The 23,502-nt window shown below is 43.3% G+C and overlaps 1 protein-coding gene across 6 annotated transcripts in view; it reads right to left on the reverse strand.

Moving 5' to 3' along the window:
• INO80D (INO80 complex subunit D) overlaps positions 1-23,502 on the reverse strand; it is a 71,245-nt gene that overhangs the window by 16,183 nt on the left and 31,560 nt on the right. For all 6 annotated transcript variants that reach the window (XM_023622481.2, XM_023622476.2, XM_023622477.2 and 3 more), the window contains 3 exons: positions 11,753-11,977; positions 5,488-5,597; positions 3,452-3,585 (listed from right to left, as the gene is read on the reverse strand). In XM_023622481.2, coding sequence (XP_023478249.2) covers positions 3,452-3,585; positions 5,488-5,597; positions 11,753-11,977 — 469 coding nt within the window. The remainder of the gene's footprint in view (positions 1-3,451; positions 3,586-5,487; positions 5,598-11,752; positions 11,978-23,502) is intronic.

Below are 23,502 nucleotides of genomic sequence, written 5' to 3' on the forward strand. Positions count from 1 at the left end.
AAAAAGAATGTAGACAATAGTATCTGAAGACTAATGACTATCACTAGCATTAAACAAACTCAAAACAAGAAAGCATAAAATTAAAGCATAAATTCAGGAAATCTAAAAGAAGTTTAATTCCAGCCAAATACTTGAATCCAAACACAACCACAGACTCAAGCCACAAATGCACAAATTTTTAAACAACAACAGAAGAGGATGCTGCTTCCCAGCCTCTCCAGCTCTTTTTGGGCTCAACACTCAAGGTCTACTTTTATCATGTCCACTATTTAATTCACCAAATACTGACCGGGCAACGACACCCCACCAGAGTGCTGGCGCCCATGCCAGGTCATCCCTCTAGGACGGGGGGATCTCAGGCAGGAGGAGTGAGAGAGCTCCAGCCCAAGACACCAAGTCCCACTTGGAAGACTCCCAGTGCCACCCATCTGGTTCCAGGCTTGTGTCTAATTCTCCTAAGCTTAAGCCTCACACCTGGCAGATACTGGGAAAGCGCCAGGTACTCACAGGACGCCTGCGATGGAGGCCCCGCCTTGCTCAGGTCCCTGGGGAGCTCCTCCAGAGGGTGAGAGCCCTGTGCCCTGGAGGCTATCCCAACGCAACTGCTCGGCCACTGACACCACTGACAAGCACTTTTCAGCCCAGCCTTCTCACTGTCTCACCCGCGTCCATGTCGGGACGCTGCACACGCTGACTTCCTGTCTGCTGTCTCATCCCTGCTGAGCTCCAGGCTCTGTCTCGCACCTGGGCTTCCTGCAGCAGAAGCTTGCTCCACCGCTGCCCGTCCTAAGCAGTGGCCGCGTCTGGTTCCGAACCTCCACCCCTCCCAGCCACGGATCACTCAACAATTCCTGACTGAGCATCTCTGTTCTAAGCACTGGGGAGACAGCAGTGAACCAAAATGTGCTGCCTCTGAGAAGCTGACGTTCCAGGAGACGGATACAGACGACAAACTAACTCATCAGTGATGGAAGTTCAGGCAGATACAAGCGTCAGGGGAAATAAGGGAGACTCTGAGGACAGAAAGTGACACCGGACAGGGGAGGTGGGGGACTTCTTTAAGGAAGTGACATCTGATCAGAAACCTGAATGAACTGAAGGCCTGAGGCAGGTGGAAATCTGGGGAAAAAACATTCTAGGAAAAGAGAAAAGCAAGGGCGAAGCCCCCGAGGGTGGGAGCATCCTCCCAGTGTGCCAGGACAGCCAGAAGCCCGTGCTGCTGGGCCTCCAGAGGGGAGGGGCCGAGACGCGAGGCTGCAGGGCTGCCAGGGCCTGATGAGGAAGCACCTCGCAGGCCGTGGGAACGACTCTGGACTTGGTCCTAGACTTGACAGAAAGCCGCTGGAAGGCTCTGATCAGATGTGTACTCTAGAAGGCCTGCTCTAAAGGCGACATACTGGACAATCCATTTATAAGACATTCTGCAACATGCAAAAGTACAGGGACAGACACAGATCAGTGGAGACAGAAGACAGGGTTGATATAAAGGGGTGGCACAGAGAGTTCTGGGGGTCATGGAGCCGTCCCACCTCCCGATCGTGGTGGCGGTACACGCTCACGCACGGTCAAAACTCACAGAACTGTCTGCCAAAAGAGCCCATTACATAAGTTCGGAGGAAGAGGGCCACACGGCCCACTCTGGCCGCCACGTGAACAACAGATCTGGGGTGGGAGGCCTGGCAAGGAGCAGGGAGACCAATGAGGAGACGATGACAACAATCCAGCAAAGACACGGCAGCCAAGGCCAGGATGGAAGCAAGAAAGTCATGGAAATGGGTCTGGATTCAAGATGCACATGGAACGTGGAACCAAGACATCTGCAGGGTCTCGTCGCCCAGTGTCAGTCTCTCCCAGGGACTGACGAGGGACAAGCGTCTGCTGTCCTCTTACGTCATTTTTAACTTAAAACAAAAATAGCTCAAACTGCTTGCAGAGAGAAAACCATTTTCAAAATTTGGTATCTTAAATATCTTTTACAAACCGGACTAATATTACTTTATATTATCTTTTTATTTTGTACTCTCATATAAAATACATATTTTATGACTAATCTTATTATACTAATTCAACCTTATGTTTGTCTAGCTGAATTTGTCTAAGTAGGAATATTTATTTAATCAGCTGAAGAGAATAAACTGCTTTCAATTCTTTAAAAGCATTCACATACTAATTGTTGTTATACCATCAAAGCCTCACTCCTTCAATCAGGAAAGCAGAGCCTGCAGTACAGCCTCCCTAGTTAGCAGTATTTTCCTTGTCTTCTTAGAAGTGTGCTGGAATGCTGTAACTTTAAAACCACAATATACAACCGGGATCATCTACTGCCGTGGTGCGAAGCGCCCATATTAACAAGGGTCTGTGAAATCATCCGTGAAGGGCTGCAGAAGTGGTCGAAAGACACACAGAAATCACTCCTTAACCATGACAAAACCTGAATAAACTAACAAAAATGTCTGTATTTTAAATGTTTTTATTAAATTAAAATGGGAAAGTAAATAACTACTCAACATTTGTATATGTAGTTTACCATACAAATTTTCAAAATATGTCTATAAAAGAAATTGAAAAACAAAAGAGGTTCTTGGGAGTGAAGAGGCCAGGGACCTAAACGCCTGGACCCCGAGGTCCAGAGAGGATGCAGCACTGGTCCTTTGCACGTTTAGCTAGCGGCAAGGCCAGGGTCCCAACCTTGGACTAAGTCCTGGTCCAAGGGCCACTCGGCTCGCTGATGAACCCTGAAAACTGTAGACTGCTTAGAGAGGGCAAGAATTTTCTTACTCAACTTTTTAGTACATATACCTTGCAGAATACCTTGCAAATGGCAGAAGAACTCAATAAGTGTCTGATGGGTAAAACGATAAAAATGCACTTATTTTAAATGATTACATAATTCAGATAAGTTCACTAATTCAGACTTGTCTCTTCTCCAAATTATTCTGAATTAATTAGGGTTTATGATACCAGCATTAACAAAAGCAGTATTGAAGTTCAATAGAATTACAGAGAAGTTTGGCTTTGGGCCAAATTTTATCAACTGTTCAAGACATTCATAGAACTGTATATAAAAAAGCAAAAATGTAAAGAAATGGGGCAAAGAAAGAACTGGGAGAATCTGCTACGCATAAGAAGATGTATCTTAAGGAGAAGCGAGGTGCAGAACAGGGGTAGATAACAAAATACCCGCACCTAAGCTCCTGCTACGAGCCTGCTACAACAGTGTGTTGTTTTGTTTTCTAATGAGGATATGAAATTAATCCAACGGGTCATGACCAGCATTTTTTTTCATAAAACAGAACAGACTAGAAAATATTAGGTACTAAAAGTGCTGTCTCATAGCACTTGCTGCGGCGGTTAACATACACACCCAGTCTGCCAGTCACAGCGTGCCTCCGACTGGACGGCGGCCGCGAGTCTGAAAGCCTCTGTCGCAGAGCAGAACATGTGCACTCACCATTTTTTTGGCATGTTCCTCACACAGAGGTGTCTGGTGTGTAATGTCGAACACGGGCACCGAGCACTGCTGTCCGTCCGCAAACTTGGCCGTGCAACTTGAGAAGAGCTGCTGAGAGCGGTTCAAGAGGATATCTGGTTTTTAGGTTAGGGATAAAATACATTGAAAGTGGGGGCCGGCCCAGTGGTGCAGCAGTTAAGTTCACACGTTCCGTTTCTCGGTGGCCCGGGGTTCTCCGGTTCAGATCCCGGGTGTGGACATGGCACCGCTTATCAAGCCATGCCATGGTGACGTCCCACAGATAAAGTAGAGGAAGATGGGTACAGATGTTAGCTCAGGGCCAGTCTTCCTCAGCAAAAAGAGGAGGATTAGCAGTAGTTAGCGCAGGGCTAATCTTCCTCAAAAAAAAAAAAACAAAACAGAACACCGAAACTCTCAAAATTTTTGTATAACATTTGCTTCCTCCTTTACTTAGTCTAGGAAGTATACATTTTCTTATCCATAAAAGCTAAAGAAGCAACCCAACTATGATACCAGAAAACGGTAACAGTTGAATTTATCCTCCTTATTCATGAGAAGACACTTCTGAAGGAGTCTGTTTTGCTAATGGGCTCCTAACACAAGTCTACCTCATGGCCATTCTGACGACTGTTATTTGGAGAAGCAGGGTCATTTCTGTCTCAACACACTAAACTCCTAAAAGTTGCACTATAATGGTTAAAAATAACCCTAACTTCCTTTAAGGAAAACTTCTGCATATGATACTCATCCAGAAAAATAATAGGGGCTGGCCCCATGGCCAAGTGGTTAAGTTTGCACGCTCCGCTGCAGGCGGCCCAGTGTTTCGTTGGTTTGAATCCTGGGCGCGGACATGGCACTGCTCATCAAACCACGCTGAGGCAGCGTCCCATATGCCACAACTAGAAGGACCCACAGCGAAGAATATACAACTATGTACTGGGGGGCTTTGGGGAGAAAAAGGAAAAAAATAAAATATTAAAAAAAACCCCAAAAAACCTGCCTTTAAAAAAAAGAAAAATAATAAAGATATAATTACCAAAAACTCATTTATGCAGATTGGGACTTTTCATTTCACATTTCCAACACCAAACTCAAACTTATAACTTATGAAAAAGTACCTTAAAATCAAAATTACACTATCACCACTGGAACGTCAGCTTCACAGCATCAACGCTGTTTCGCATCCAGACGCTCAGCCACTACGCACATTCCCACACCATTTACTTTCTCCCCACTCAGGGGGTGACTTTCTCTTTTCGTTTATGCTCTGATGGCTAAGGCTATTTATAAAGGCTTTCCCTGCACAGAAACTGCTCCTGAAAAAGTTATGAAAATGCAACCCTAAGAGCAAAAAGGAGGGCAAAAGTCAAACAAATAGTAAAGAAGAGTAATCGCGACTATATGAATTTTTAAATGCTACTCAATTTTAAATGTTTAATAAAAGTGAGAGTAGTAAGATTTCCTAACAAGCTTGAAGCTCCTGAACATGGGTTTTCCTCAAGTATATTCTGTCTTCAGGAAGCTTCTTTCCTAGTAGTCAGAGAGGTTAATCTTCCATTTGTTTCAAATCAGCGCTGTGCTCAACACAACAGCAAATCCTTCCCACAGCACGAGGAGCCCTGTGAACCGTGCAGCTTTCCCGGAGGACTAAACAGTCTGAAGAACGTCTGACTTTTCCATCAATGAGTGTTATAGTTGCTTCTTACAAACCACCTAGAAACACTAGAAGGAAGAGAATTCTGTTAACAAAATTTAATTGACAGCCCCTAGAAGAACCTCCTACTGCTGTCAGTTTTGCTTATTTTAATGTGATTCTTGAATAAAGAATTGCAATGAGATAAGCAGAAAAGAATTATTCAGAAGTCATCATTGAAAATTAGAAGTTACATGAAAATTATTTTAAACATTAAGTAAACAGCTATGATTTCAAAGTCATTCACTGGCTTAGGAATGAAATACACAGCCCCAAAGGAATCAAGGCTTCTCGGTGCACACGGATTAAGCAAAGAGGATACGCTGGAAACAATGTCTGGTGAAGGGGAGGGCTCTGTGAGGGCATGGTTCACCCTTCACGCTTCCACTGCACACGCCTGGCTCCATCTCCCTCAACTTGGTCCGGCTTATGCTAAAAAAGAAAAAGACAAATTAGTTTTTAAAAAACGCTTTAAGAGTCCAGGGCAAGTTTTCAACATGTTACCACAATGTAACACCAACATTTCACCTACCTACATTCATTAAATGAATGTAAATATGAGTTACAATGACCTGCTCCAATATTTCCGCAGTCTACTGACAGAACAAACAACTACATTAGAATCAGTTGACTATATCTATCTAGTTTTTTTCTCTTTTTTTGCAGGGAAAGATTTGCCCCGAGCTAACACCCCCTTCCAATCTCCTTTTTCCTCCCCAAAGCCCCAGTGCATGGCTGCACACCCTAGCTGTAAGTTGTTCTACTTCTTCTATGTAAGCTGCTACCACAGATGGGCGGTGTGGTCCCGAGCCCGGGAATCTCACCCAGGCCGACAAAGCAGAGCACGCCGAACTTTAGCCATTAGGCCATGAGGGCTGGCTCTATTGAGTTTTTTTTAAAGAGTGTTACTTTGGTTCCTTTTACTTCATAAAGAGGCAGCAGAGAAAAGTGACGAGGACTTGAGAAGATCAGTCAGGCCCGGCTCTGACTCTCATCTCTAGCCCTCCCAGCTGTGTGACCCTGGGCCAGCCAGCGCCTCAGCCTCCACTTCCTGCCCTGTGACGTGAGAGAAGAGTGCCTTTAGCTGTCGGGGATGCACCGGAAGACAGCGCATCCAAACACCCGTCGCATGCAGGAGACGCTGTGGTCCACAGCCAACAGTCCAGGTCAGCGGTCGCCGCTGTCATCATCACTACCAGCAGATTTTGGCTGTGTCTGCTGCTGAGCAGGGAACCTGCAGAACCTTCACCTGACTCATGAGGAAGGGGACACTGATACCCAGAAAAGGCTGTTTTGCTGTCATCTTCCAAACTGCACCCACTTTGGACTTTTTTTTTTAACTTCTATGTTTGACTCCATCTTTCATTAAATGCTATCTCCACTTCATACACTTAATATTTACATATTTTATTTTTAAATTTTATGACTAGGCAATGCATTGACATAGTTCCAAAAAAATCAAGGAATAGAAAGCTGGAGCTCGTCCCGACGTGCGAGCTCCCACGCCCTCTGGAGCAAGTACTCATCCTAAAAGTTCGTGGCCATATTTTTATGCGGACATAAAAAAATAAAAATAAGCAATATTTAAATTCTTAGGGGCACAAAAACTATCCTCCTCTCTGTGTGCTACAAAGCATCAGAAACACTAGGCTTTACGTGTGTCTGAGTATGGGAAAGAGTCTACTTCGTGCACGGAGTCACAGGGCACGCATTAGAAACAAAAAATCCTTTGAGTTGTTTATTTCTAGTATCTTTCTAAGTATTTCAATGGAATGACTTACATTAAATAGACAAGGTCATACAGAATATAAATTATAAATGAATTTACAGAACATCTAAATAAAAGACCCCTTCTATTTTAACTTCCATATAAACAGTAAGTGCAGACAGATAATCAGGTGCTGCCACAGAAGCTGCTTTAGTGAAGAGTTCTGCAAGGTTCAGCATAGTCACCAGAGTGGGGAAAGGGTCATTAACTTTAGCCCTGGAAAACCGAGAGAGAGTTTCAAATAAAGAAGCTAAGCCCAAACTCTCTCGCCCTAGATTTAAATAGAAGGCAGTGCTCTATCCTGAATGGATAATTCTGTTGAACACTAATAATGTGCTCAGCCATCTACCAGGGCTAGTGTACAGCACATTCTCCCCAGCCCTTCATCCCGGACTTCACAGGAAACCACTGGTATTTTATTTCTACATCACTAGTATGTTTCAACTCACCAATCTCTCTCTTAAAATAAACCCAAAGTCAGAATTTCAAGATCCCTATGGATAATTTAAGGTAAAAATGCCTGATGTGATGTTAGATGTACTTTATTATGCAGATAATCCCAACAAAACCAAGGAAGAATTACCAAAGTGTATTGATGTATTAAGATGAAAACATCTTCCACAGGCTTCCCTTTTGAAAGCTCTGTCAGAGCCCCTGTTAACACTGAAGTTTCCACACAAATGACTAGTCTCTGTAGGATTGTGGGCTATAAGATACCAGGATGAGGGTTTATATACTTCAAACTATTTCAATGGTTTATTCCACATATTCACCAATAAATATGACAAAGTTATTAGATAAAAAAATACTTTAGGGGCCAAGCCCGTGGCCGAGTAGTTAAGTGTGCACACTCTGCTGCGGCGGCCCCGGGTTTCGCTGGTTCGGATCCTGGGCGCGGACATGGCACCGCTCATCAGGCCATGCTGAGGCGGCGTCCCACATGCCACAACTGGAAGGACTCACAACTAAAATATATAACTATGTGCTGGGGGGCTTTGGGGAGAAAAAAATAAAAATAAAAAATAAATAAAATCTTTAAAAAAAATTTAAAAAAAAATACTTCAATGTTATTCAGTTTATATCCAAACTACATTTTAAAGGATACCTATTAGAAGGTAGCCATTAAAGTTTTAATTTCTAAAATATTTAATGCAACTTTTTAAATGTCTTTTGTGGAATTAGTCTTTGATAGCAAAAACATCAAGCAGATAGAGGGCATTATCCAACTGACAGCTGATTTCTATGAACCTAAAACACAACGCAAAGGAGTAGGCTGCCAATGGCCGGGAATGAGTGCGGCACACCTCGGTGACTATCAGTGAGGCAGTGGGCAGCACGTTTTTTACTAACTGTGGGAGACACAACCAAATGACATCAGATACATCTGAGAACCGTAACAGAGTTCTTCTTGGTGTTTGTTTTGTAACTTACTCACGAAATTTTTTTTAAAACGTCACTAAAGGTGGTTTGGGAGATGTTCTGAAAAGGAAGGGGCTGATTTTGCCTTCATAAATAAATCATAAGCACAAAATCATAATATTCTAATCACATAACCACATAATCATAAATAAATCACAAATCATAAATAAATAGTTTTCTACACAAATACCAAATTGTCCCAAACCCATAGTATCATCTCTTACATCTTTGACAAGGTCATAAAACTATACTAGACTCAACGTATACAGTGCTCCACATACACACTGCTTCAGGCCGGATGAAACTAAAGTTTCTACTGAAATTATATACTTAAAAGCATTATATAATATAAATGTTAGATATCATTATTTTAAAACCTATGTCAAACGGAGGGAATTCTTTCAACAAACAGAGAAGAGCCATCTCTTCACTTATCCAATTCCATTCCTCAATACTGGAGATTTAAGAACAAAATGCACACTGTTCCTGCCCTCATGGAAACTATCGTCCAGCCTCCCAGATGGACATTAATGTGAGCATAAAATCCTACAAGGAAGCAGAGTACAGAGCACAACAAGCATGTATAACAGGAGACCTAACACAGTCCAGGAACCCAGGAATGTTTCCCTGGGAAAGTCAATCTCTAAGTCAGTCAACTACCACCTAAGGAACGTTCTAGCACAGACACTACCTCCCTACTGAGGACTGGGAGCTCTAAGAGTGAGGGGAAATACTGCAGGCTGCCGTCATTATGCAGGTATATGAGATACATACACAGTTTCAAACAACTCTATGCCAAGAAGCAGAAAACTCTCCAGGGCATAGTATCTTTTTGAGATACGTGATTGAAAACTAGGCTACTTTCTTATAGCAAATATAATGAAAATATACAAAACTAAAATGAAATTTCAAATACTACATACGGATGTAAGAAATATGATCAACAGCTACAAAGCAAAGGTCATTTTTTAGTTTTCTGTTTTTTAAACCCTTTTTCTTCAAGTGACTTATGGTCACTACAGAAAAACTAGAATATATAGACTACAATTTTTTTTAACTTTAATTTATCAATAATCCCATCACCTAGAGACAACCACTGCTAATATTTAGGTATATAAACTCCTAAAAATGTTATATATCCAAGGTTATCTAAAAAATTAATAAGTAAAAAGTGCGAAAAAATAAACTCAATACAGAACTAAACCTTCTAAATTTGAAAATTATTTCCCTAAATAAAATGTTTTGGAAATTTTCAATTCAATTAAGCTAGTATTTCAAAAGTTTCAAAACGTAATATAATTATGACTTGATTTACATTTTTACCACCTGGATAGACTTCCCAAATGGTAATACACTGTATTTCTTCATCAAAATATCAAATAACTCTACATTTCCAATATATAGATTTTCATTCAATAAAATATTATGTAAACAATATAAATCATGTTTTCAAAACAATCTTTGAGAACAGAGGGGAATGGCTATGATATATTTTTTACAAGAAAAAAACTGGACACATACTCCTAAAGAGGACAGATCCAGTTACACTTAAATACATAAATAAAATATAAAGTCTAAGGATTGACATCCATATTATCAAGCCATTAAAAGTCATGTCTTAAAGAATATCATGAGAAAATGGTCATAATTCAGTGTTAAATGGAAAAAAGCAGGAAATAGGAAAAACAGCATGATCTTAATTTTGCTTTTTAATACAAACACACGGCTCAATGCAGATTTCATCTGTACACATACATATACACACATACCACACAGAGAAATAGATTAGAAGGAAAAAGAATCAAAATGTTCATAGTGCTCATTCTGTTTTGTGAATGGTGATATTATTGAGATTTTCCCCTTCTTTTTTCTATATTTTTCAAAATTTTCACAATAAGTATCTACACTATAAACAAAGGGATTTTTCCCCCAAAGAAATCTAATGTAATAAGATATTTTGAACATATAATATGTGGAAAAATGCACTGGAAAGAAAATTTTAAAATATTGTAAGTAAAAAATGTGAAATACTTTTGTAGTAAAAACAAAACACAAACAGTACTTTGAAATAACATGAAAGATCTAAGTCTTGCTTTTTTTAAAGACAGGTAACATTTTCTTCCTTTACTGAATAAATTCTAATCAAACTCCAGCAACATTACAGTAGCACTTTCATTTTACTGTCAGTTAATGGCAGTATCATTTCAACACCCGTGTGGAACTTTATCTGAGCAACAAACCACAATGCCACCCTAAGCACTTCGGCTGAACCGCCCGCCTCCGGCATCCCCCAGCGCGCCTGTCTCCGGCACCCCCCAGCGCGCCTCTGTCTCCGGCATCCCCCAGCGCGCCTGTCTCCGGCACCCCCCCAGCGCGCCTCTGTCTCCGGCACCCCCCAGCGCGCCTCTGTCTCCCGCACCCCCCAGCGCGCCTCTGTCTCCGGCATCCCCCAGCGGGCCTCTGTCTCCCGCACCCCCCAGCGCGCCTCTGTCTCCGGCACCCCCCAGCGCGCCTCTGTCTCCCGCACCCCGCAGCGCGCCTCTGTCTCCGGCACCCCCCAGCGCGCCTCTGTCTCCCGCACCCCCCAGCGCGCCTCTGTCTCCGGCACCCCCCAGCGCGCCTGTCTCCGGCACCCCCCAGCGCGCCTCTGTCTCCGGCACCCCCCAGCGCGCCTCTGTCTCCGGCACCCCCCAGCGCGCCTCTGTCTCCCGCACCCCGCAGCGCGCCTCTGTCTCCGGCACCCCCCAGCGCGCCTCTGTCTCCGGCACCCCCCAGCGCGCCTCTGTCTCCGGCATCCCCCAGCGCGCCTCTGTCTCCCGCACCCCCCAGCGCGCCTCTGTCTCCCGCACCCCCCAGCGCGCCTCTGTTTCCGGCATCCCCCAGCGCGCCTCTGTCTCCCACACCCCCCAGGGCGCCTCTGTCTCCAGCATCCCCCAGCGCGCCTCTGTCTCCCACACCCCCCAGCGCGCCTCTGTCTCCGGCACCCCCCAGCGCGCCTGTCTCCGGCATCCCCCAGCGCGCCTCTGTCTCCGGCACCCCCCAGCGCGCCTCTGTCTCCCGCACCCCCCAGCGCGCCTCTGTCTCCCGCAACCCCAGCGCGCCTCTGTCTCCGGCATCCCCCAGCGCGCCTGTCTCCGGCATCCCCCAGCATGCCTGTCTCCGGCATCCCCCAGTGCACCTCTGTCTCCGGCACCCCCCAGCGCGCCTCTGTCTCCCGCAACCCCAGTGCGCCTCTGTCTCCGGCATCCCCCAGCGTGCCTCTGTCTCCGGCACCCCCCAGCTCGCCTCTGTCTCGGGCACCCCCCAGTGCGCCTCTGTCTCCGGCACCCCCCAGCGCGCCTGTCTCCAGCATCCCCCAGTGCGCGGGGCAGCCAGGCGCAGAGGCAGGGCGGGCTCTCACCTGGTGCGGCCGCACGCGGCCCTCCGCAGCTCCTGCAGGAGCTGCCCAGTGCCTTCCGGCTCTCTGCTGGCCGCCTGCAGCAAGGCCTTCCTGACCGTGTGCCGGCACTTCTTCTGCCGAGACTCTGCCCGCTCCAGGCGGCAGAGGTGCTTATATTTCTGCTGAAAGTAAGTGCAAAGTTGGGTCACCCTGGAGCTCCGAGTCTCCGTGTCATCGTCATCTGACCTGGAAAGGGCGGGGAGAGAAGTGAAAAACCAATTAAACATCAGGCTTGTTTAGAAAGCCTCGAGGAGGGTGAGGACTGGCGGCTGGACGTACAGGTTAAATCCTGGGGCGCGTGAGCACACCAACAATGTCAGAGAACGCCGGCAGAGCTGAAAATGAGGACACCGTGTCCACAGCTAGTGAGAGGCAGGGACGACCCAATGCTTAAGATGCTTTACTTCCCGGCTTGTCATACTTAGACGCCTAACGCACCAGTCTTCTAAGCTCTAAGTGACTAGCGATTCTTGGGAAGAAAGTAATTTCTTTACCTTCCCCTACTTAAAAGTCTGAGTATGACAGAGCAGTTCTCCTCATAAGCACTCAGCATAATTTCCTGAAAGGGAGGTCGCACCACAACAGAGCAGTGAACCCGAACAGCGCACTCGCAAACAACTGCCCTTTTAGACGACCCTTTCCTGCCAAGCACTTGAAGAATCCTGGCTGCAGGGATCACAACCATCCTACGGTATTTTTTTTTATTACCCTCAGAAGACACCCTGAACAACATTTCACACACCAGGGATCACACAGAGGCTTTCTGTCATTACGCTGGCGTTGACTCACTGGTGGCCTGCTGGAGGGCCACGCTGAAAAGGATGCTGAGGCTCAACAAGCAGAGCGCTGGTCAGTCGGCAGTGCCTACCGCCAGTGAGGGTAACAGGGCCACGCTTCCACGGAGCAAACGTGAGCCCACCTCTTACTGTGAGCAGCAGCGCACACTGGGTTTGGAAACTGACATGCGTTATTTCACTTCTTTCTCTTCTGTCATAACATAAGTAAACGGCACATGTGTGACAGTACAGGCAATATATTATCTTACTAAACTTCTGTGAGCCATCGCTTGGGGTCTCCTCTCTCCTGAAGCGGCATCATTACTTTTCCTTCAGAATAGCCACAACTGGCTACTCTTTAAACTTCTGTTAAGCGTGTGTCCTAAGAAACACATTCTCTTCAGTATAGTTTCTGCTACAGATACACCAACTGAAAGATGGTGCTTCAACCTTTCATTTATTCGACATTTACAGTATGTCTATTATCCTGAGTACTGTAGACGAGAAACAAAAATTCCTGGGAGTTTGCAATGCAATTTAGACAAGATAAACACACCCCAAAAGTTAAACAATTCAGAAGAGGATAGAATCAGTAACCAAAACTGTGGGGCAAACAGACCAATGACTCAAATATCTGACCACAAATTAGAAAAATCTAGGAGCTTTTTTAAAATTTCAGATTCCCAAGACCTACCCTGGATCTACTAAACTAGAATTTCCATGGGATGGGCCCAGGAATCTTTATTTTGAATTGTTCCTGAAGTAGAGAACAATCAGTGACAAAAGAGAGAGAAAGTGCTGAGAACTCCCTAGAAAGACTGCTGGATGAAGGGCTCCGTGGAGGAGACGACAAGAGTATGAACTCTGAAGAAAGGGCTGAATCTGAAGAAGAGAAACAAAGGCACCTCACAAGAATAAAACGAGATAAGCCAAGAGGCAAGAAGGCAGGATGGGGAAGCGGAGGTGCTCAGCAGCTCCGTCTGGCTGGGGGTGGGCGTGTAGGGGAGTGACGCTGGGGAGGGTAAACTTACTAAACCTACATGCCAGATTAAAGAGTTCAACCTTTTTTCCACAGGCAGTGAAGAACCCTCAAGATTTTTAAGAAAACAGGTAACAACAGCAAACTGTGCCTGAGAAAGATTACACAGTCAGCAGGTATGCAAGGGAGAGACAAAAGAGGACGTGAGGAAATTACCCTACAGCTCCAGGTAAGAGATAACAAGGACCACACAGGTGGCAGCAGCAGGACTAGAGAACCTGAGAGGTGATCTGCACATGTAAAAGACAGACTTGGTCACCTGTGCAAGGAAGACGGAAGGGAAAGGAGTCACTCAGCAGCTTCCATCGGCACAGACCAGGGAAGAGGAACAAGAGCAGATCTAAGGCAGGAAACACACTCCATGTCAGACCTGGGGAACTGAAGCACAGAGGGCGTGGAAAAACCGTTGGAAATGATAAACTAGAGCACAGTCAGGGACGAGACACAGATTTCAGAATCAACCACCAACAACTGAAAGACATGGGAGTGACTACAAGTAAAAGGCCACAGAGGTAATAGGACAAGAACGGGGGGGCCATCATCATTAGGAATGAACTCAATTTGGTGACTGGATATGAAGGACAAGAAAGCCAATAATGACTCGATGACTTTGAACCTGCAAAATCAGGTGAACAGAAGTGCCACTCATAGAAAAAGGAAACGAGGAGAGACACTACGTCTTAAAGGAAAGTAGCGCTAGGGTGGATAATCACTTGCCAAAACTGTTATTTGAAAAGACTGTATTACTGCAGGAAGGATGGACTAGATCAGGGGTTCTCAGGTTAACTGTGGAAAGAGGCACCTGGATGCTGAGGCATGTTACATCATTCTAAGTTTCCAAAGTTTATGCATAAGTTCCATACTTAACTTGCTCTGGACCCGTGACACTTTGCAGACCAGCACAGGTCCACAGACCATCTCTGGCATGGTCCTAAACTAGAAAATCTCCAAGATGCTTCCCACTTCTAAGATGCTATGACGTCAATGTTTCAAACCTGGTTGCTGAGGAAGAACAGCAAACTGGGATGAGAAAGGCCAGTTCCCATCACTCACCAGCAGTGACAAGGCCTGGCACCTACTGCGTTCTCAGTGTGTGCGTTCCTCCCTTCCTTCCTTTAACTGTCCTCATCTGTGAAGTGGAAGAGCAGTGGCTTGCCTATCTCCCGAGGTTTTCAAGAGAATGAAGAGAAATTATCTATGTGAAATCACAAGATAAGTACAGGCATTATGATCATTAAATGCTACTAATAACTCCAAAAACAGAGCAGTAAATTCCAAACCTGATTTCCGAAGAATTCAGAATTGTGTGTAATCTCAAGGCATGACATGAAGTTCTCTAAATAAAATTCATTTTAATTTATTTTATTAAAACAGCGGAAGGCAAAAAGGTAACTCTGATAAAATAGGGAACTCAGAAAGAGGCACATGTACTGAGGAAAATGAGTGTAATTTTAGAAATGCTGAATTTAGGGTATTGATACAATATTTGATGAGAAATATCCAACAGGCAGTTCAAATTCAAAAGAAAGGTCAACATGAGAAAAAGATTTGACAGTTATTCACAGAAAGATAAGAGGTGAAACAAAAAAGAGTGAAAGACTTATGGCAATATGGCAACGCAGATGCTCAAAGGGACCTAAAGCAACTTCATTCTAGATAAGACATACTTGGGGACATGCTGTTGGACGCAAAGTAAGAGAAAATCTATTCCACAAAGTGCTTGATCAACAAGCAAACAGACTATTTTTTAAAAAATGAGAACTGAGGCTAATGTTGGAAGCAGGGAACAGAGAGGGAAATGGGGGCCAGCCCAGTGGTGTAGTGGTTAGTAAGTGCATGCAGTCCACCTCGGCAGCCTGGGGTTCACAGGTTCAGATCCTAGGCATGGACCTACACACTGCTCATCAAGCCATGCTGTGGCAGCATCCCACATGCAAAATAGAGGAAGACTGGCACAGATGTTAGCTCAGGGACAATCTTCCTCAAGCAAAATGAGGAAGATTGGCAACAGATGTCACCTCGGGGCCAATTTTCCTCAATAACAAAAAAAAGCAGGGGGACGGCGCTCTCAGGGCACATGGAGACAGAAGCACCCACAGCAGGTATAAATCCTCATCCCAACAAGATGAAGGAGCTCAATCTAAAATTCTAGGACCAGTCTAGGACCTACAAAACCAAAATTCCCACGCAAATGAGGAGGTGAGCCACTTTGCATGACAAGAAGAAAAAACAATAAGTGACAGTTACAGACTTAGAAAAACTCCAAAGGCCAGAATTATGAGATTCAGAATATAAAATAGTTGCATGTGGAATGTTTAAAGGATGGATTTAGAAAGATAAGAAAGCAATAAAAGATAAACAGAAATGATCAGGTAGATTCGAAAAGGAAATAAATGAAACATTTATATAGAAAAAATTATTTTAAACCAAAATTCCACGGATATTTTACCCAAGAGAAAGAAAACAAGGCAATTAAGTCTATGCCATTCAGTGTTTTACTGAAGGTCTTAGCCAGCGCTGTAAGGCCAGAAAAAGCAACCAAAGGCAGAAAGATTAGAAGGGAGGAAGTAAAACTCACAAACGACATAACTATTTGCAAAGAAAATCACAAAGAATTTACCAAAAATATCTAGAACTAATAAATTTATTATATATATTATATACATGTAATATATATTATTTATCAATAAATATATATTAATGACTGCAGGTCAATCTAACAGTAAACTATTTCTACATAAGCAGCAAACAAATGAAAAACAAAATCACAAGAAAAGTTCAGTTTACAACAGCATCGAAAGCAAAATACTTCAGAATAAATTTAATAAAAGACGTGCAAGACCTTCATACCAAAAATTCAACACTACTGAGAAAATTTTAAAAGGCGTAAACTAGAACAGTATCCTGTACTCATGGATTGAAAGACTTGCTATTGTTAAAATGTCAATTCTGTACAAATTGACTTATAATAAAAAACAAAATCACAGGGCCAGCCCAGTGGCACAGGGGTTGGGTTCACACGTTCCATTTTGGTAGCTTGGGGTTTGCTGGTTTGGATCCTGGGCACGGACTTGTGCACCGCTTGGCAAGCCATGCTGTGGTGGGAGTCCCACATATACAGTAGAGGAAGATGGACATGGATGTTAGCTCAGGGCCAGTCTTCCTCAGCAAAAAAGAGGAGGATTGGTGGCACACGTTAGCTCAGGGCTAATCTTCCTCAAAAAAAAAGAAAAGCACAAGAGCTTGTTTGTAGAAAATGACAATTTGATTCTAAGATTTCTGTGGAAATGTGAAGTACCTAGAATAGTCAAAATAATCATGAAAAAGAGCTAAGTTATAAGATTCAAACCACTGAATTTCTACACTTACTATAAAACTACAATAATAATAAACTAAAAGTTAAAAAATTAATCAATGTAACAGAATAGAGTTCAGAAACAGGTTTTATTCATATGGTCAATTAATTCATGACGAAGGGGTCAGGGCATGTGAATGAGAAGTGAAAGATATGTTCGACAAATAGGAGGGGAACGACTAAATATCCACACGTATAAAAGAATGAGCCTTGAGCCCCACCACGTCACACACAGAATTATTACATGAGATGGCCACAGACGTAAACATCAAAGCCAAAGTTAAACCTACAAAGTTTCTAAAGACAGCAGAGGCGGACATTAGAAATCAGTAACTGAATGACATTGGAGAAATTCATAAATGTGTGTAAATTAAACAACAAAGTTAGTCAACCAGCCAAAAAAACCCCACAAGAGAAATTAGAAAATATTTTGAGATAAGTGAAAATGAAATCAGATGCCTAACTTACTGATGAATGTAAAGGAGAAACCCAGTTTCCCGCTTCCTGAGCAGGAAAAACCCAGTTCTTCCTCCTGTTTCTGTCCTGTGAGTGCCCTTTACTCTTGCACAGAACACGTCACTTCTGGCCACCAAATGTGTGGAGGTTTCTCCTGCATCAGACAACTGTCTGTGACACCAGCTGGGTGTCCTACAATCTGACTCAGTTCCAGCACCATCCACCCGGAGACAGGGTCAGAGACCACAGGTTAAGCGCCCAGTCCCACAAGACTGCTCCCACCTGACTTCAGATGCCAATCGCAAGCAGCAGGTCCCAGTTACCCACAACTTCTGTCTTATTTAGCTACAAATTGGAGGTTCCCACAACCTCCTCATCAGGTTCGATTAATTTGCTAGAGTGGCTCATAGGACTTAGGAAAACACTTAGGTTTACCAGTTCATTAAAGGATATGATGAGGATCCAGATGAACACTCGGATGGGAGAGATGTGTAGAGCGAGGCAGGTGGGAAGGGGCACACTGCTTCCGCGCCCTCTCCGGGCACCCACTCTCCACACACCTCCACAAATCACCAATCCAGAAGCCTTCTGAACCTCATACTACTGGGATTTTTATGGAGGCTTCTGCTTGCAGGTATAAGCAATCATTAACTCCATTTCCAGTCCCTCTGCCCTCTCTGGAGGATAGGGGTGGAACTGAAAATTCCAAGCTTCTAATCAGGACTTGGTCTTCCTGGTGACCAGCTCCCATCCAGGATCCCACTGAGAGTCACCTCATTAGAACAAGAGACGCTTCTGTGGTCTTATCACTTAAGAATTTATGAGGGTTTCAGGAGCTCTATGCCAGGAACCAGGGGCAGAGACCAACATATCTTTTCTATTATCTCACAATGAATCTCAGAAGAGAAATTTATAGTGGTAATAGCCTGTTTTTAAAAAAGAAAGATGCCAAATCAATAACCAATATTCCATCTTAAGAAACTAAAGAGAAAACTAAACCCAAAACAAGTAGAAGGAAGGAAATAATAAAGATTAGGGAAAAAATCAATGAAAAAAGAATAGGAAAACTATAATAGAGAAAAGTTAATGAAACAATCAACAGAACTGACAACGCTTTAAGTCCAACTAACCAAAAAAAAAGAAGACTCAAATTACCAAAATTAGGAATGAAAGAGGGGACATTACTACCTATCTTAAAGAAACAAAAAGGATTAGAAGGGATTATTATAAAAGTTGCCTGCCAATAGATTAGATAACAAAGGTGAAATGGACAAGTTCCTAGATAGACACAAGCTTCTGAATCTCACTCAAGAAGAAATCGAATTCTGAGTAAACATATAACAAGTAAAGAGATTGAATTAGTAATCAAAAAACTTCCCACAAAGAAAAGCCCCAGGACCAGATGGCTTCACTGGTGAATTATACCAAATGTTTAAGGAAGAATTACCACCAATCCTTCACAAATTCTTCCGAAAAATGAAGAGAGAACACTTCCCAACTCATTCTATCAGGCTAGTATAACCCCAGTACCCAAATCAGACAGACATCACAAGGAAGAAAAACTACAGACCAATATCTCTTATGAATATAGATGCAAACTTCTCAACAAAATACAAACGAAATCCAGCAGCAAATAAAGAAAGATTATACACCACGACCAATGGGATCTGTCCTAGAAATGCAAGCTGGATTCAACACAGGAAAATCAAGCAAGGTAACAGAACACATTAACAGAATAATGACAAAAACCACAACGCCATCTCAAGAGCCACATGCTACAACATGGATGAGTCTCAAAGATGTTATACTAAGTGAAATAAGCCAGACAGAAAAGGATAATTATTGTCTAATTCCACTTATATGAGGGACCCCATGTGGCGAGTGGATTCCGACTCCTAGTGACCTGTGTACAGCAAAGTGGTCTTTTTGCGCCATCTTCTCACCCTCCGGTGCTCTATCAGACAAAGTTCCACTGCTATTCATAGGGTTTTCATGGCCAGTTTTTTTCGAAGTAAGTGACCAGGTCCTTCCTCCTAGTCTCTTAGTCTGGAAGCTCCACTGAAACCTGTCCACCATGGGTGACCCTGCTGGTAGCTGAAATCGTGGTGGCATAGCTTTCAGCATCACAGCAACATGCAGCCGCCACAGTGTGACAACCAACAGACAGGTGGTGTGGTTCCCCGACTAAATGAACCTGGGCAGTGGCAGTGAGAGCACCGAATCTTAACCACTAGACCCCCAGGCTGGCTCTGAGGTACCTAAAGTAGTTAAATTCATAGAGACAGAAAGTAAATGGTAGTTCCAGGGGCTGGGGGGAGTGAGACATGGCGAGCCTTTGTTTAATGGGTACAGAGTTTTAGTTTAAGATGTAAAAGTTTTGGAGACTGACAGAGGGGATAGTTGCACAACAATGTGACTATCCTTAATGCCAGTGGACTGTACACTCAAAAATGATTAAAATGGTAATTTTACGTTATGCATATTTTACCACTTAAAAAAAAATAGAGTAGTAGTGTTTCTAAGTGCCTTAGAGAAGCAAATATAAATCCTCTCTGGAAGAATCCACTTTCATCCCAGGGTTCAAAAAAAAAAATCCTCATGGATAATTTTCCTCAAAACTTTAATATATAAAAAATTTTTTTAAATATCCACAAAACACAAAAGGAAACAAGGCACCCAGAGTAAGGGCTGGTAGAAACAAGAAATAGCTAATTTCAGATATTAGAACAATCAGACATAGAATACAAAATGAGCATGTGTAAGATGTTTCAAGAAATAAAAGACAGGCTTAAGAATATGGATAAACAGCAAGTTGATTTGAACAAGAACTAAAGAGAAATTTTGGAAATGGAAATTATAATAACTAAAATTTAAAATTCAACATACAGATCTAACAGGAGATTTTACACATAGATGTAAGAAAGACTTAAGGAAATTATGTACAACACAGTACAAAGAGGCAAGGAAACAAATATGAAAGAGATGGATGAATAGAGTGAAAAGGTGTACCACGTGTCTAACTGGATTTTTAGAAGAAGAGCAAGACAATGCGGTAAAGGCACTATTTCATGAGATAATGGCTGAGAATCTTCTAGAACAAGAGAAGGATACTAGTCTACAGATTCAAGGAGCTCAACAAATACGAAAGAGGACAAATAAAAAGAAATCCACATCTAACTACTTAAGTCAGAAAAACAGCAGAAAAAACACAAAGTAGAAGATCAAATAAGGACAGAAGCAGAAATCAATGAAATAGAAGACAAACATACGGTGGAGAAGGATGAAGAAAAATCAAAAGCCGGCCCTGTGGCCGAGTGGTTAAGTTTGCCCGCTCCACTTAAGCAGCCGAGGGTTCCACCGGTTCCAGTCCTGGGCGTGGACATGGCACCGCTCGTCACGCCACACTGAGGCGGCGTCCCACAGGCCACAACTAGAAGGACTTACAACTGGAATACATGACTATGTACTAGGGAGCTTTGGGGAGAAGAAAAAATAAATAAATAAAAATAATAAATAATTTAAAAAAGACTTCTAGGGTGGATAGCTCTTTTAAAAAAAGAAAAGAAAAAAAGAAAAATCAAAAGCTGGTTCTGTGAAAACACCAATAAAATAGCAAACCTGGGGTAAGACTGATCAAGCCAATAAGAAAAAAGACAAAGTAATAATATTAGGAATGGAAAGCAAGTATAACTCCAGATAACAGAAATTAAAGGAGAAAATAGATAATGAAAAATTTCAGGCCAAAACACTTTAAATCTTAATCAAAAAAACCAAATTCTTGTAAACTATTCTTAAAAAAATGACCCAAGAAGAAACAGAATACCTGAAGAGTGCTATATGCATTAACTAAAAGTGAATCACTCAAACACACACACAGAAAACTCCTCGCCCAAACAGTCTGACCATGAGCTCTATCAATATTCTCAGGAAAAGTAATTCCAGTCACACAAAATACTCCAGATGTCAGAAAAAGAGGGAATATTCTCCTCATTTAATAAGGCCAGCATAAACTTGACACCAAGCTTAATAAGCACAATATGACAACAGGAAAATACTAATGAGCAGAGGGCAACATATAAACAAATTGAATCTCGCAGTGTCTAACAAAAGAGAAACATCCAATCTGGGTTAATTAATGTAGAAACACGCAACAAATACTTCACAACACTATCTTGCTAGACATCTGTTATGCAAAAAATCCATTTATTTTTCTTCTCCTTTCATCTTGAAACTTTCTACTTCCTGGCTTTCTCCCATCACATTCTTGTCATTTCTATTCTTTCCTCTTTCTCCTCTCAGTCCTCAATTCATTTAAAGAATTCGAATTCATTTCTTAACTTCAACATTAACTTACATACTAAACACACAAATCTGCTCTCCAGTCCACACATCACAATTAAATTTCAGACACAATGATATTTATTTGGCATGCGACCCACAGCTAACTCACCGAGAAATGCTAGAACTAGCAGGACAGAGCACTGGGGAAGAGGGCGGCGACACAGAAAGAGCTCTGAAAGACTGCAGAGGGCCCCTCGAGTCTTCACCTGAGCACCGGCCAGTGCACAGTGCACGTGGGAGTGCACACAGCTGAGCTGGGAACACACCAGAAGATAGTGGGCCAACCAGTCCGTGCAGCTCACACAGCCAGGGTGAGCATGTTCCCACCGCCCAGAGTGGGGAGCCTGGAACAGGAGGGTCTGGAGGACTGCTGGAAGGGCACTGTCTCAGTGGGGAGCCTGGAACAGGAGGGCTCCGGGGGACTGCTGGAAGGGCACTGTCTCAGTGGGGAGCCTGGAACAGGAGGGCTCCGGGGGACTGCTGGAAGGGCACTGTCTCAGTGGGGAGCCTGGAACAGGAGGGCTCCGGGGGACTGCTGGAAGGGCACTGTCTCAGTGGGGAGCCTGGAACAGGAGGGCTCCGGGGGACTGCTGGAAGGGCACTGTCTCAGTGGGGAGCCTGGAACAGGAGGGCTCCGGGGGACTGCTGGAAGGGCACTGTCTCAGTGGGGAGCCTGGAACAGGAGGGCTCCGGGGGACTGCTGGAAGGGCACTGTCTCAGTGGGGAGCCTGGAACAGGAGGGCTCCAGGGGACTGCTACCAAGCCTACTGCCTCAGAGTCAGGGAACACCAGCCCTAAACTATGGCTGCTGTGGACCCAGTGAATCAAGTTTAGAGAGCCGGCCTCGAGAGCTGTTTGTAAGTAGCATAACTACATCCCCCAAAAATGCTCACACATAATTAAAGGAAGACAAAAAAATCCAGATCAAATAGGTAAAATTAACAATGTCTGCTATCTAATAAATATCCTCAGGCATTCAAAGAAACAGGAAAACAGCACACGTAAGTAAGACAAAAATCAATCAACAGAACCAACCCCAGAAATGATACAGATGATAGAATTAGTAAACCAGGCACCAAAAAACAATTATAACTATATTCAAGAAGTTGATTTATTATAACTATATTCAAGAAGAACATTCCATATATTCAAGAAGGCAGAGTACATCATGATCAGCTGAAGGAGAGACGTGGAAGATATTAAGAAGACCCTAAACAAACCTCCAGAGATGAAAAACACAATGTCTAATACGAAAAGTGTACAAGGTGGGATTAATGACTTATTAGGTACCACAAAAGAGAAGATTAATGAACCTGAAGACAGCAACAGAAACTTTCCAAATTGAAACAGAGAGGGAAAAAATAGACTAAAAGGAAAATGAACAGAACATCTGTAAACTATGGGATAATTTCAAGCAACCTAATTAAGTGTAACTAGAATCTCTCAAATACAAGTGGGAAGAAAAGTAATTGAAGAAAACTTGGCCAAAATTGGTCCAAATTTGGTGAAAGCTATACATGTACAGATGCAAAAAAGTCAAGGAACCCCAAGCACAAGAAAATAAAGAAAACTAACTCCATCAAACTTTTTAAAACTGGGGCCGGCCCCGTGGCCGACTGGCTGAGTTCATACGCTCCACATCTGTGGCCCAGGGTTTTTCCGGGTCGGATCCTGGACACAGACATGGCACCGCTCATCAGGCCATGCTGAGGAGCATCCCACACAGCAGAGCTGGAAGGACCTA

The sequence above is a fragment of the Equus caballus genome, chromosome 18 (genome assembly GCF_041296265.1).
Source record: "Equus caballus isolate H_3958 breed thoroughbred chromosome 18, TB-T2T, whole genome shotgun sequence".
Classification (NCBI taxonomy): Eukaryota; Metazoa; Chordata; class Mammalia; order Perissodactyla; family Equidae; genus Equus; species Equus caballus.